This window comes from Sinocyclocheilus grahami, unplaced genomic scaffold (genome assembly GCF_001515645.1).
Source record: "Sinocyclocheilus grahami isolate Dianchi unplaced genomic scaffold, SAMN03320097.WGS_v1.1 scaffold253.1, whole genome shotgun sequence".
NCBI classification, from domain to species: domain Eukaryota; kingdom Metazoa; phylum Chordata; class Actinopteri; order Cypriniformes; family Cyprinidae; genus Sinocyclocheilus; species Sinocyclocheilus grahami.
The window spans coordinates 932,315-947,450 of NW_015505432.1; the positions used below are offsets into that span (position 1 = coordinate 932,315).

The following is a 15,136-nucleotide window of genomic DNA, read 5'->3' on the forward strand; positions in this document are numbered from 1 at the left end:
CCCCTCCTCTCTGGACAGTTTAACAGAAAAATCAAAAGGGCCAGCAGTGCTATACACTCAGGAACACAATTTCAATTTCAATTCACTGCTGCTGCTAAGTACGTGATATGGAGATGACAATCAACCTTCTTGTCCTCCGTTTTATTGCATAGCCAAGTCTATCAGTCTGCCATGCTTTCCTCGGCTCTCCTGTCATTTCCCTGCCACACAGGAAGCCGGAGAGACATATGGATGAAGGATGCGTCTCTCAATTATCATCATCTCCTTTAATAAACCCACCATGATTTTTTTAATCAGGCATCGGACAACATATGAGCACTCACTGACACAGCTGACAAGGCATAATGTGACTTGTGTTCTTTTTTCATATTGCTAACAATCTCGGTTTATCAATCAGTCTTCTCGGATTAATTGGAGACAACTTTAAGGGGTCATCAAAAGGGCCAGCAGTGCTATACACTCAGGAACACAATTTCAATTTCAATTCACTGCTGCTGCTAAGTACGTGATATGGAGATGACAATCAACCTTCTTGTCCTCCGTTTTATTGCATAGCCAAGTCTATCAGTCTGCCATGCTTTCCTCGGCTCTCCTGTCATTTCCCTGCCACACAGGAAGCCGGAGAGACATATGGATGAAGGATGCGTCTCTCAATTATCATCATCTCCTTTAATAAACCCACCATGATTTTTTTAATCAGGCATCGGACAACATATGAGCACTCACTGACACAGCTGACAAGGCATAATGTGACTTGTGTTCTTTTTTCATATTGCTAACAATCTCGGTTTATCAATCAGTCTTCTCTGATTAATTGGAGACAACTTAAAGGGGTCATTTTTTAATTATTTAATTCCTTAAGAAATGTTTATGAAGATTTTTGTTAAAAAACAGTCTAAATGTCATAATGCATCACCATATTCTTGACTGAAACGCTTTGCTTTGCGGCTGCTTGCCATTTAAAGTGCCCCTATAATGCTATTTTGGATATTACCTTTCATGAAGTACGTAATATCGCTGTTTGTAAATGGTCTGGGATTAATTGGAGACAACTTTAAGGGGTCATTTTTTAATTATTTAATTCCTTAAGAAATGTTTATGAAGATTTTTGTTGAAAAACAGTCTAAATTTCATAATGCATCACCATATTCTTGACTGAAACGCTTTGCTTTGCGGCTGCTTGCCATTTAAAGTGCCCCTATTATGCTATTTTGGATATTACCTTTCATGAAGTACGTAATATCGCTGTTTGTAAATGGTCTGCATAGTTTCAAAGTGCATGACATATGGAGATATTATGTGACAAAAGAAAGTAGCAATTCTGCAGTGCCTGAAATGAGTCGTCAGTGATTCCAAATTCCTGCACAAACCTACATAGGTTTGTGACATATTTGCGTAATGGTCTTCATTAGCTGCCAGGGAACAACAGTAGTTGTAGCTGAGTTTGGATTGTGTTGTCGCCATGTCTAGAAGACTGCACTTTGAGGAAATGAGAGTATATTATGAGACAATTAAATGCTTTTGTCCTCAGATGCATGTAAACCTGTTGTAGGACAATAACAATAATAACCTTTAAAATAACATAATAGATGCACTGATTGGTTACTTTTATGATTGGCTAACATCTTTGCATTGAAAATGAATGACACCCTCTAGCCAAAAACTCACCCAACAGCAAAAATCTAGATGGCTACGGGAATAAATCAGCAAAGTAAATCAACAATGCAGTTAAATTAAACAACAGATTCCCTGTCAATTACACTGTATAATTATATTAATTATATACAGGCCTATATTTGTGGTGAGGGCATTTCATAATAGCAATAGACTACCATTGTGAATTATGATATATGAAAAATCTGCCTTCCAGGGACTCCCTCGATTGAAATGCCCCTGCAGATACAAGATGGTGCCCTCTTTGGCAATTGGTGCCCTATGCAGGATACTGCTTTGACTTATGTTTAGACACCTGTTTGGCCCTGCGAGGGTTAAAGTGGGCCAGAGCTGAAGCACTGCCTGTTAAAGCTGCACATTAATGCATCTGTTGAGCACTGGACTGATAGCTTTTACATTTGAACTTTTTCATTTTCTGCCATTGAGTAAAGAAATTCAAATCTACTCATCTTGGCCATGTCAAGTAGTCTGATTAAACAACAGAGAGAGGAGAATTTCAAAAATAAATAAATAAATAAAAAGCATAATGGGTTTATTTGAAACTCGACCACAAATGAGTGTTGATTTGCTGCTTTAATTAATTCTGTCATACCTGTGGACAAGATGACCGACAGAGAGAGAGATGGAGAACAGGAGCTTTCAGAAGAGAAGGATAATAACACATGGAGACGATGTAGCTGGAATAAACACACACACACACACACACCCGTCAGTCAGGGCCTCTTGTATTTGACAGATTGGTCAGACGTTTCCTATTTGGCACTATTGACCTGTAAGCAAATGGCTGGCATTGCATCGAGCTCTGTTAACACTTTGACTTGTTTGTCCTCTTTTACTTAATTAAGTTGAGATAAGTAATGACCTCTTTACGGGAAGCCATGGAGAGGGAACATTTTTTTCCCGTCCTCCATGCTGACTCCTCGTTCATTGACCGATTTCTTCTTTATTAGCTCTCTTTGTTTTTGAGGTTCTCTCTCTCTTTCCCTTTATGTCGGGTTTCAGTTTTGAAGGTGAAGTTTGAACTGCAGTTCCTGGTTAAATTCTGTTTCAGTCTGAATTTGTGTCATTCTAAATCTGTATTCTCTCTCTCTCTCTCTTTTCCTCGTTGAACACAGAAGGGGAAGTTTAGTAGAATATTCACAATAATTTTTCTATACGATGAAAGCATACATTGGCCACAACATGACTGTAGTCCTTCATGCACAATGGTCCAGACGCCTAAAACCTTTCTCTCTAGCTGTCTCAAATCTTATTTGTGCATATTTGCTGGACAAAGGCTAGGATTTTCACTAAATAATGACTTAAATTTGGGTGTTTCACATTTTCTGAAATCTAAAAACACATTTGTCAAAACAGTAACCACAACGTTTTGTGATTTTTGGCTAAACTGTTCAGAAGTTATAAGCAAAAATAGTAATTTTTCATATCTCCTGACCACTAGGTGGCGCTGCGCCGAAACTGTGCTGGTAGCTTCAGGTCATGGCTATTTTAACACACACCACGTTTCGTCTCAATATGCTAATCCGTTGTAGAGATATAGCCTCACATCCATTTTTGCGTGCTCTTTGTCAAATTCGTTCACGTTATTCGAGAACGGTTTAACTAATCAACTTGAATTTCATAACTTTTTTCAGCATGGTCTGAAGCTGATCTGAGCCAATTTTAGTAAACATCAGATAAACGGTCTAGGATGAGTTTGAAAAAGTAGGTTTTTCGAACTATTAAAAATGACAAAAAATCTTGACCCATAGAATTTAAAATTTTGGTGTCTATTTGACGGCCAAGGATTCGGATGAAAAAAGAATTTACCATCTATATTTTACGGTTCAAAGAATATTAGCATAAACATAAGTGCAACTTTGACCTGTTGGTGGCGCTAGAGTGTTTGAGTTAGATACTCCAAACTTGCTGTGGTTAATGTTGAGACTGCCCTCTATCTTTGTGCCAAATTTCATAACTTTCCCTAAAACTAAAATATAGTTATATATATATATAAAAAAAAATATATATATATAAGCTCAAAATAATAATAATAGGAACGCCAACAGATACAATAGGTGCCTACGCACCTTCGGTGCTTGCCACTAATTATGGAAACTCAACTATGGAGACAGTTCAGATTCTGCTGCAAAGCTCTAAAAGACAGTCGTGCCATTATTTAGCTGAAGCTAGTTCAGATCAGTAAAAGTGTGAAGTTATTCGATCAGCTATAGGCAGCTCTACAAAATACAGCAATGTTGTTATTCAGCTCGAGTCAGTTCAATGCTGACTCAATTCAGTTCAATAAGTGCCAGTGTTTCAGGACACGATTCAGCGGTAAAGCAGCTCTACAGAAAACAACAGTGCTTAATTCAGTTCAAGTTTTTGTTCTCATCCGATGGTGTCAGTCAATGCAGTCATATCGATAAATTACTGAAAGTTAAGTGCATTTCAACAGTGGCACATCATGTGACAGAAATGGAGAAAAAAACTTTGTACCGTATTTATATCCTAATGGACGCTATTAGTACAATAACGTGTATATATTAGTATTCAAATGGTACATTTTAGTATCTTTTGCAAGGGTACCACCCCATGTGACAGCTTTCTGAGTGTATAATGTGTTGATTTTTGCTTAAAATAACTGCACATAACATGTCTGACACAGAAGCACACAGAAGTGATGTTCTTGAGCAGTGTTTTGGCTGGAGTTGGTTTATGCTGAATGAGGTCATTATAAGCTGATTCGTAGGATTCATAGCTCAAGGTCAACACTGATCTAGTTTCATCTTCCACCACTGTCCATTAAAACAATATAAAACGCTTCACGACATGCATCTCTCGCGCAAATTGTAAACCAGCCAAACAACCCTTGACACATTTTCAATATTATTACATTAAACCGAGTTTGATTGATAATGTAATATTGGGCTAAGGCAAAACATCAATCATAGCAAGTATATTAATTATTTAATATTGCACTGTAATTCAGGAATCGATGCGAGCATGCTCAGGGAGGAACGAGAGGGATGAAAATCTGTGCTCCCCGCAGACCTGCAGGAAATGGACAGATTAAAAAAAATAGAAAGATCAAGCTAAAAAAATGAAAAGGTGAAGATGTACCAGTTCAATAAAAATGTATATTCATTTGGCGATAATGTCTTCCTGTGTCTGCACTCAGCAGTGCTGGGATTTGGTTTGAAGCCTCTAATTGAATTAGATGCTTTTTTTGTTTTTTAGCACAGACGTGTGCCAAAGAGAGACAGATACAATTAGAAGAATGCAGTAATTTAGCCATAGACTGGGGAAGTCGCTAAATTACCAAAAAAAAATAAAAAATAGAGAGATGGAGGGAGGGTGCAAATATAATAAGTGCTTGTGAAATTGAATAAGTGATTATAAAAAGAAAATGGAATTAGTGTGATGAGGGGAAAGGAAAGATAAGAGAGATGGTTTCTTTCGTGAGGAACGGTTTACCTCTAAGTATTCTTCATTAAAAGATTACAGCTCTCTGTCACCACCGTAACTTATTTTGAGCCAGTGCTCTAACCCCATACTGCCCCATTTGAGTTTTACATTCGGATATTTGTTAGCTTGCACTGGTCTTTCCTTGTTGGGATGGAAATGGTCCCCCAGAAAAGCAATCATTTGGAAGTGAGAGAATTTTAGTAGTGAATGGTTGCTCGGAGAGATGCATGGATGGATGGATGGGTTTGTGGAGGGGAGAGGGGGTAGAGTGGGTTTCTCATGGGCTTTTGTGTCCCTGATTACTGGAGTCATTTCTGAGCTGCCACAGGGTAGTTAACATCAGGTTTCCTAACCACACTTCTTTGTCAAACACAAACACACACACAGTTTGCCACAGTATCATCTTTGTATCTTTTTGTCATTACCTGGTTACATTCCGTAAGTTCCGTAGCACCTATTCTGTTTGCTTTAGTTTAGAGGCCTTTAGTTATTTTCTGTCTATTCACTGTATTTTGTATGTTTACAATACTAAATGTTATTTATTAAAACCAAACATAAATCTTGGCATAAATCATGAGTAGCTTTTCATTTCTCAAACAATCATGTTGGAGGACGTGCATCATCTGAACTGGATGATGACATCACTGAATCATCAGTGAACTGACTTTGTGTGTGTACTGTGTAATGGTGTGTACTGCCGAATGTTCAGGAGTTCATCCCTGGTAAAACGTATTGTGTTTGAAAAACAACAGACAGGAAAAAATAACAAAAACATTAAAACAACTGGAGAGCTCCACACCGAGGCAGCCATACGCGGCGCCATCTTGGATTCCCAAACATACAACATGCCAGAAACATATTCATCACTGTAATAATGATTCAATCCTACAATTTTACATATTTGCTTATTTAAATCCTTGCAATTTTAAATAACTGTGTTCTATTGTAATATATTTAAAAATGTAATTTATTCCTGTGATTCCTTAAAAATAAATAAATAAATCCATATATGATGCTTCTTTTTCAAACATTTTGTCAGGTATTCAAACACATCAGACTCTGTATGAATACTGCAAAGTATTATCAAAGTTCCATACTTTGAACATGTGTATCAATGAATTAATGAGACACAGTCAATGGTTATTTAATGTAAACACACCCACACAGCATCTGTGTGCATCATTATTCCAATGAACTCCAGCTGTCTTTAGCCGGTGGCATTTCTGATTTCCTCTTTAACACTTTTCTCTTGTAATGTGTCATTGTTTTAAAGGGAGTAAACGCTCTTTTGAAATCTCTTGCCCTCATGGAACCCAGTGAGCATGTATGGATAAATACAGTAAATCAATTAAAAATACAGTGGTTATGAGAGGAGAGGAGGACGAATGAGTGGGAGGTCAGGGTGACGAGATGCTTGCTGTCTTTGCTTTATTTACAGTGGAGCAAATATGTTCTTGTGTTGCAGGAAAACCGGGAACATCAAAGCTGGATTAGAACATCTGGTAAGTTCTGCTTCTTTCCCCCTTCAGTGTTTTCTCAATCTTTGATATCTGCATCCAGAATGAATGTTCAACAATTGCCTTTGAATAGCTTGAGCTGTCAGACAGACTCTGAGGTCTCTCTCTCTCTCTCACTCCCACATGATTGCCTGGGTTTTCATAATTGTCACTCTTTCGTTTGTCCCCTTCCGTTTTTTAGTTTTGCTTTTGTCTTTTTTACTAAAAGGTGTGGTGTTAAATAATTTCTTCCCCCTGTAAGGATGAAGTGTGTGTTTGTAAATGTTTTTTGAGTCAGTATTCACACACAGATTCACCAGTGCAGTGTGTGTTTTGAACTGTATCCTCAAGATCAACTGGTTCAGTTTCCAGTTACCTCTGAACAAGTCTGGAGAGTTCACAGTGTCTTCCCTCTTCTACTGTCCTGCCTCCGTCTCTCTGGATGTAGGGCGTGCTGTTGGCCTTTAAAATGAGCCCTAGGGAGTGTTTAAAAATGTAACGTCCAACATTTCCTGGGTTTTCTGCAGCCTTTCTAATCCAGGGTCAAAGTGCCATGCACTGGAGTTAAAGGGCTGCTTTTCTCCTCCTGGGTGTGTCATTGTTTTAAAGGGAGTAAACGCTCTTTTGAAATCTCTTGCCCTCATGGAACCCAGTGAGCATGTATGGATAAATACAGTAAATCAATTAAAAATACAGTGGTTATGAGAGGAGAGGAGGACGAATGAGTGGGAGGTCAGGGTGACGAGATGCTTGCTGTCTTTGCTTTATTTACAGTGGAGCAAATATGTTCTTGTGTTGCAGGAAAACCGGGAACATCAAAGCTGGATTAGAACATCTGGTAAGTTCTGCTTCTTTCCCCCTATCAGTGTTTTCTCAATCTTTGATATCTGCATCCAGAATGAATGTTCAACAATTGCCTTTGAATAGCTTGAGCTGTCAGACAGACTCTGAGGTCTCTCTCTCTCTCACTCCCACATGATTGCCTGGGTTTTCATAATTGTCACTCTTTCGTTTGTCCCCTTCCGTTTTTTAGTTTTGCTTTTGTCTTTTTTACTAAAAGGTGTGGTGTTAAATAATTTCTTCCCCCTGTAAGGATGAAGTGTGTGTTTGTAAATGTTTTTTGAGTCAGTATTCACACACAGATTCACCAGTGCAGTGTGTGTTTTGAACTGTATCCTCAAGATCAACTGGTTCAGTTTCCAGTTACCTCTGAACAAGTCTGGAGAGATCACAGTGTCTTCCCTCTTCTACTGTCCTGCCTCCGTCTCTCTGGATGTAGGGCGTGCTGTTGGCCTTTAAAATGAGCCCTAGGGAGTGTTTAAAAATGTAACGTCTAACATTTCCTGGGTTTTCTGCAGCCTTTCTAATCCAGGGTCAAAGTGCCATGCACTGGAGTTAAAGGGCTGCTTTTCTCCTCCTGGGTGGAACCGAGTTTCCATTTCTGCTTTTTTTCTGCGGGATGAATAATGGAGAGAGGTCACAGTGGGGTCCTGTCTCTCTGAATGTACACTCACCTCCCTGAGCTCCACACCCTGAATATTAAACACAGGCCTGGCCCTTTAAGGGTCACTCGACACACCTGACCTTAATTCTTATCAATTATCATGCTTATATTCTCAAATCAAATCTTTATCACATATTCCCGCTCATTCGTTCTCAAGATCTCTCCTGCTAAGAAACCTTCACATTAGTGGTTATAACAAATCAGAAGTTGAGTAATCTCAAAAAGTTGAGGCAACCAGATTCAGGACTTTGAGTTTCAATTTTTGGGTAAAAATTGTTGTCCACTTAACAGTTCACTGTCAAACTTAAAATTGTATGTTGACTTGCTACATTGAAAATTTCAGTTAGTTCAGTTGAATAATGTGAACCAGGGCCGTAACCACCTTAGACACTGAGGGGGACAAGTCCCCCCCTAATAATTAGAAATGGCTAAATTGTCCCCCAGTATTTGGAATTCTTGCACTGATCTGCTGCACTCCATTATGCAGCGCTCTGTTTATTGTTAGGATGAAACACAGGTTTAAAAGTTTGATTTTCAGCCTGGTCTGCCTCAGTGGGCTAACAGCACTCGTTAATGTCAAAAAGATTGAGATGGCCAATCAAATCAAATTAGGTGGGGTTTATTGTTCACAGAAGCAGAGTGCGCATTCCAGCGTAAAGCAGCAGTTTTAATGTTATAAGAAAGCACGATAAGATGTAAGTAGCGAAACATTTAGTGTTTGACAACTGTTTTACGATAGAAATGTTAAACGACCAATAGTAGTATCCGGTAATGCAAGCTATACTCGACTTTTTGAGTGGGTGATGATGGTGGGGTGAGCCAAGGAAAAGCCCGGAGCAGGGGGAGCCAGATGGTGATCCAGGCCACAGCCAGGACAGCGATCCACAACGGCGTTTGCTGGAGCGAGGAGCCGTGGTGATGTGGATTTCGAGCGAGGGTGGAGGAGTCAGGGCGATGGGCCAAGGAGGAGTGACGGGATCAGCGACCGTAGGCGGAGCAAGGGAATCCACGTGCCGAGGAGGAGCTGGCTCACGGAAGGCCCGAGGTGGATCCATGCCACTGAGAGGAGACAAATGAGGAACAGAGTGGCTGATGGGAGACTGGGTAGATGGACAGGCAGATGTTAGCAAAGGAGGCGGGAGCTCCGGAGAACAGAGGCTGAGCGGAATCAGCGAGCACTCAGGAAATTCAGGAGATTTAGAAGATATAGAGTCTAATTTGGGTGGGATCAGGGAGGACAGGCAGACAACCTCTCCAAAATCAAAACAGTCATTCATTAAAGGGGACATAACACGCACAGTTTCACCCAAACTCATGTTGATCTTGAGTACCTATAGAGTAGTATAGCATCGTTCATAGCTCCAAAGAGTCTTTAGTTTTATCATGTTTATTAAAGAAACAGCACTCGTTAATGTAAAAAAGATTGAGATGGCCAATCAAATCAAATTAGGTGGGGTTTACTGTTCACAGAAGCAGAGTGCGCATTCCAGCGTAAAGCAGCAGTTTTAATGTTATAAGAAAGCACGATAAGATGTAAGTAGCGAAACATTTAGTGTTTGACAACTGTTTTACGATAGAAATGTTAAACGACCAATAGTAGTATCCGGTAATGCAAGCTATACTCGACTTTTTGAGTGGGGGATGACGGTGGGGTGAGCCAAGGAAAAGCCCGGAGCAGGGGGAGCCAGATGGTGATCCAGACCACAGCCAGGACAGCGATCCACAACGGCGTTTGCTGGAGCGAGGAGCCGTGGTGATGTGGATTTCGAGCGAGGGTGGAGGAGTCAGGGCGATGGGCCAAGGAGGAGTGACGGGATCAGCGGCCGTAGGCGGAGCAAGGGAATCCACGTGCCGAGGAGGAGCTGGCTCACGGAAGGCCCGAGGTGGATCCACGCCACTGAGAGGAGACAAATGAGGAACAGAGTGGCTGATGGGAGACTGGGTAGATGGACAGGCAGATGTTAGCAAAGGAGGCGGGAGCTCCGGAGAACAGAGGCTGAGCGGAATCAGCGAGCACTCAGGAAATTCAGGAGATTTAGAAGATATAGAGTCTAATTTGGGTGGGATCAGGGAGGACAGGCAGTCAACCTCTCCAAAATCAAAACAGTCATTCATTAAAGGGGACATAACACGCACAGTTTCACCCAAACTCATGTTGATCTTGAGTACCTATAGAGTAGTATAGCATCGTTCATAGCTCCAAAGAGTCTTTAGTTTTATCATGTTTATTAAAGAAAAATACAACTTTCCGATTCTCTCCGAAAACAGCAGAGCTCCTGGAGGCACGCCGATGGGTGGAGTTAAAGAGTGACGAGCACTTGAGCACCGATTGCCAACAAAACACAGACATTTGATGCCATTTCACTTACCGTCTCCGAAGAATATAGAAGCTTGAAAAAACCTCTCCGAAACTTGTACGAAACCGGAAGGAGTATATTTGACACAGAAATACTTCTACATTCATATCGTTTTTGAAACTTTGGCCATGTTTTTGGCAACTCTTTAACAGTGAAAATAACTCAACATGCATGAAATAGCATTAGACCCCTGCGGGGCTCCTTTCCATACCCTCGTACTCCACTTTGACTCCCCCGACAACGGATGGTGTTGCCAGCTCACACACCTGGTCAGACTTGTGAGGCTCGTGCTCAGGGACGATGTTTCGTTCAGTCGCTCCTTCGTGAGCCCACTTGCAAAACTCCTTTGCTGCCCCTGAAAAACAAACTACATCCACTGTTCACATAACGCTGGGCTCTTTGGTAAGCTGAACAAGGTTATCTTTCCCTTACAGCCAAAGACACACTTCTTTGGAGATATTCTTCTCGAGCGAGTGCCGTTCAGTGCAGCCAAATGAAACACGTTGATGGGCGCGCTCTTGCTCTCACTCTGGTCGATGTGTGTGCACGCGCACGCTCTTCCGGGAGTAATGCGCAAACAAGGAGTTCCACCCTTCATTATGTCACAAAGAGCCAAGCTTGAAAAAACCTCTCCGAAACTTGTACGAAACCGGAAGGAGTATATTTGACACAGAAATACTTCTACATTCATATCGTTTTTGAAACTTTGGCCATGTTTAGCATGATTATCCAACTCTTTAACAGTGAAAATAACTCAACATGCATGAAATAGCATTAGACCCCTGCGGGGCTCCTTTCCATACCCTCGTACTCCACTTTGACTCCCCCGACAACGGATGGTGTTGCCAGCTCACACACCTGGTCAGACTTGTGAGGCTCGTGCTCAGGGACGATGTTTCGTTCAGTCGCTCCTTCGTGAGCTGGCTCACACATCACGGCCGGCTTGGGCTCTCTGTCTGCGGGGGGTTCCGGCTGGGCTCTGGGTTGGGAGTGGGGCTGGTGTCTTCGTTGATCGTTCCGACAGTGAGCGGCGATTTGCACCCACTCCACGAAGTCGATAAAGCTCCCTGAGGACCTTTCCTGGACAACTGCACTCTGGTGGCGGTGTTCAGGCCGGTGTGCAGGAAGGTACAAAGGCAGTTGTCTGGGTACAATGTTAAATTCGAGAGGTTTAGTAACTCTTCCATATGTTCCTCAAGGGAGCAACAGTCTCACAGCAGGGATGTCCATAGTGACAGAAAAAGAAAAAAAAATCATGAAGTCCAAACAACACACACAAAAGGAAAAAGCAAAACTTTCACCACTAGTAATGTTTTTTGGAGTCTGGTCTTCTGTCAGAATTCGCTATATATAAACGCACAAATAGGAAGATGAAGGTTCAAAAAGTCTTTAATCTAACACACACGGGCAATTCAAACACAGGGTAATTTCAGCACAACACAGATGTAACATATACGAGACCGGACAACTAGAACTGAAAGCACAGGAGCTTAAACACAGGGCTAACGAGGTGAAACAGCTGAACATGATAGCAAATCAAATCAGTTACCATAGTGACAAATACAGGCAGGGTAATAGTCCAAACTGAAGTGAAACCATGACAACACATACAAGTATGTTTAAAATATTATTTGCAAATAGTTCAAAATGATTACTTGCCGACTAGAATTAGACCTTGGATTTCCTTCACTATTCATGGGCCTAGTTCATTAAGCTTTATTATATTAGTTCAGTATCCTGTTAGTCATATCACAATTTCTAGAGAATGAACCATTTTTATTGATTTTGACTGTGTGTTGCAGGTTAATGTGCAATTAACTCGTCTTCATTAGGATAGAGAGATGGACAGATGTAGAGGGAACAGATGATGAAAGGGCAGATTGAGCAGGGCTGATGGAAGGAGAGATTTGACAGAGGAGAGAGTGAAAGGGGAGGAGAGTTTATGAGCGCATGCATTGATCTACAGCTGTATAAAAGCACAGTGAATTATTGAAAAGAAGATTACATGCATAACCCTCTGCAATCAATATGTCTGTTTGAAAAGAGTCTCTCTACATGACACACGAACAGACACTAGCAAAGGTCATTCTGCCCTCAGAGACTACAACTTTTTTTTAGTTCTCTCAACAATAGGGTTAAATGACTATTTACAGGCCTGTGTACTCTCACAGACACAGTGTGAGCGCTTCACTCACATTTGCAACAAGAAATAAATAGGCATGAACTGCAAAATGTATTTAGTAGTATGTGTGCGAATAAAAAAAGTAAGGAGTCTAAAAAAAATTCAGTGGTTAATATCTTAAATGCTGTAACATATGTCTTAATTGTTATGTTAAGAGGTCATACTGTATATTTGGGGATGGAAAAACAGGAATTGCAAACCTTGGGTTAAATAAAATTTATGTAAGTGCTGCACATTTCAAAACTCAAAACACGGTGCTGTTGTGCATTCTAAAGGTTCGTTGTTTCAGAGCAGTTTGCAATCAATGAATATTGTGCATTTAGTGTTTATACAGTAATATGTTGTAGACTGTTGCAAAAGTGCATTTTTTATCTCCCACACGTTTTGAAACGAGCAGCAGGTGATAGTAAAGCATAGACATTTCAAAACAAGAGTCCCCGGGTATTCTTGTATTCTGTATTTGGGCATCCGCCATGACACTCACTGTGAGAAATACTGCAAGCGGAGTGATACAAATGGTGAAACGGTTGGAGTGCTGTTATCACTAGAATATCGCACTCCTGGAAAAGGCTCTCAGCCAGTCAGATTCTAGGACCAGAAAGAACTGTTGTGTGTGTGTGTGTGTATATATATATAACAGAAAGGTTCTTCAGATGTTAAAGGTTCTTTATGGAACCATTTAGACAAAAAGGTTCTTCTATGGCATCGGAAAGCAGCTTTATTTTTAAAAGTGTATATATATATATATATATTTATTTATTTATATATTTGTATGTATGTACTACAAAGGGTGAAAATATAACTTATTTGTATCTGCTTAGAATACATATTTTCTAGTTTTGAAATTCAACAATATAAAGATGAAATGGCATTTCCACCTCTGAATATAATTTGCGATTTGATGAACTAGTGAGTTTGTTTTCGAGAAATTTTGAAATTAACGTTAACAGTTGTATTGTGGGATTTTATTTGTGCATTAAATGCGCTAAAGTTGTTTTTTCAGTTAAAACATGCAGATACGTGAGTCTGCCCGTGTTCAGATCTATGTTTCCTGAAAATGTGAATATGTGAAAAATGTTCCTGAGAATTTATTGTAGACTTTATAAAAAGCAGGTAGATTGCATCGGCTCATCAGACACCAGGTGCTGCAATATTTTATTGAGATTTGTGCCGATGAGCAGTAAGTCTACACCCCCTGCATCTCTCCCCGAAATACATTCACGTTTACCCTGCAGACGTGAGCCATAAACAGCCCCGCGCTTACAAGCTTCAGATCTACCAGTGTTAAAAGATGGCAAACTTTACAAAGTCTAGACGGAGGCACATAACAATCTTAAAAGTAGTTACTTCTAATCTTACGTTCCCTATCATTAGCTCCAAAAATATGTAGTTACTGAAATCTAACTGTATTTCCACAACATATTCAAGAAAATTTGGATGATCTTAATTTTGCCGAATGACGAACACGGGTCAGATTTCATTTAACTTTGTTTCTTTGTGGGACTTTTATGGTTATGCTTATTAGCTTTGTGTGGAAAAACTGAGAGTGTTTATTTGTTTTCCTGTGTATTTTTTTGGTTTATTGCTTTACTGGTCTCTCTTGTGCAATGTTTCTTCATTATAGAGGCCTGAATGCACAGCTAAATAATCACAGTAAAAAAAGTGACCACCCTCTATTACTGTAATAAGTTGAATTTGTGTACTGTGTTGGGTCATTCTGTCTTATTTTCATGTCCATCAGCTTTAAAAATGCAGAAATGATATGTAAAACTGATTTCCCCCATGAGTTTTAGCTTTTGAGGCCTTGTTTATATGTAATTAATTATTTACGGTTCATATTAGTACCAGCGATTGCGAGAAATGGCTCTGTTTTGGCTCCTTGGGTGCTTAATAATAGATTTATCCCATAACATCATCAAAAGCACCTGTCTTCCTCTAACAGAGCGAAGGAAGATCAGGTCTTTAGAAGTCAATGGAGCGTCCGGACATGGCCTGCAGCGCTCATCCGTGGCCCCCGTCTCACTCCCTCTCGCCGTGTTTGCCAGTGATTTGATTGTGGGATAAAGAGGTGATCTGACAACACCTCACCGAGTGTCAGCTAAATGAAAGCCGAGGAGCTGCACGAGGATAATTTGCAAGCAGATTTACATGCTTATTACACTAATGATTTCATCAGATTGGAGGTGTCTGCGAGTCTGCCACGGGCCTCCGTCTCCCTGCATTTGTGAAATAAGCCACCCGGCTAAATGATGGAGTCGTCAGGCTGACCTTTAACCTGACGCCTGCCCAGACATAATTGCATGCCATACTGATAGAGGGGACTGGCACGGCTTTCATATCCCACCGCTTTATCTCTCTCTCCGTTAAGATCCGTTCCTCTTTGCATAGATCTCACAACAGAACGAAAGCAACAAAGACATATTGCATCTCCATTTCCAAATGATGCTGTTGGATTTAGCGTAAGGTCCTGGTATAT

At 40.5% G+C, this 15,136-nt stretch overlaps 1 protein-coding gene across 1 annotated transcript in view; it reads left to right on the top strand.

Moving 5' to 3' along the window:
* Positions 1–15,136, top strand: part of LOC107598622 (serine/Arginine-related protein 53-like) — a 114,649-nt gene that overhangs the window by 24,460 nt on the left and 75,053 nt on the right. Inside the window, exon 3 of the mRNA XM_016290017.1 lies at positions 6,587–6,623. Within this exon, the coding sequence (XP_016145503.1) occupies positions 6,587–6,623 (37 nt within the window). The remainder of the gene's footprint in view (positions 1–6,586; positions 6,624–15,136) is intronic.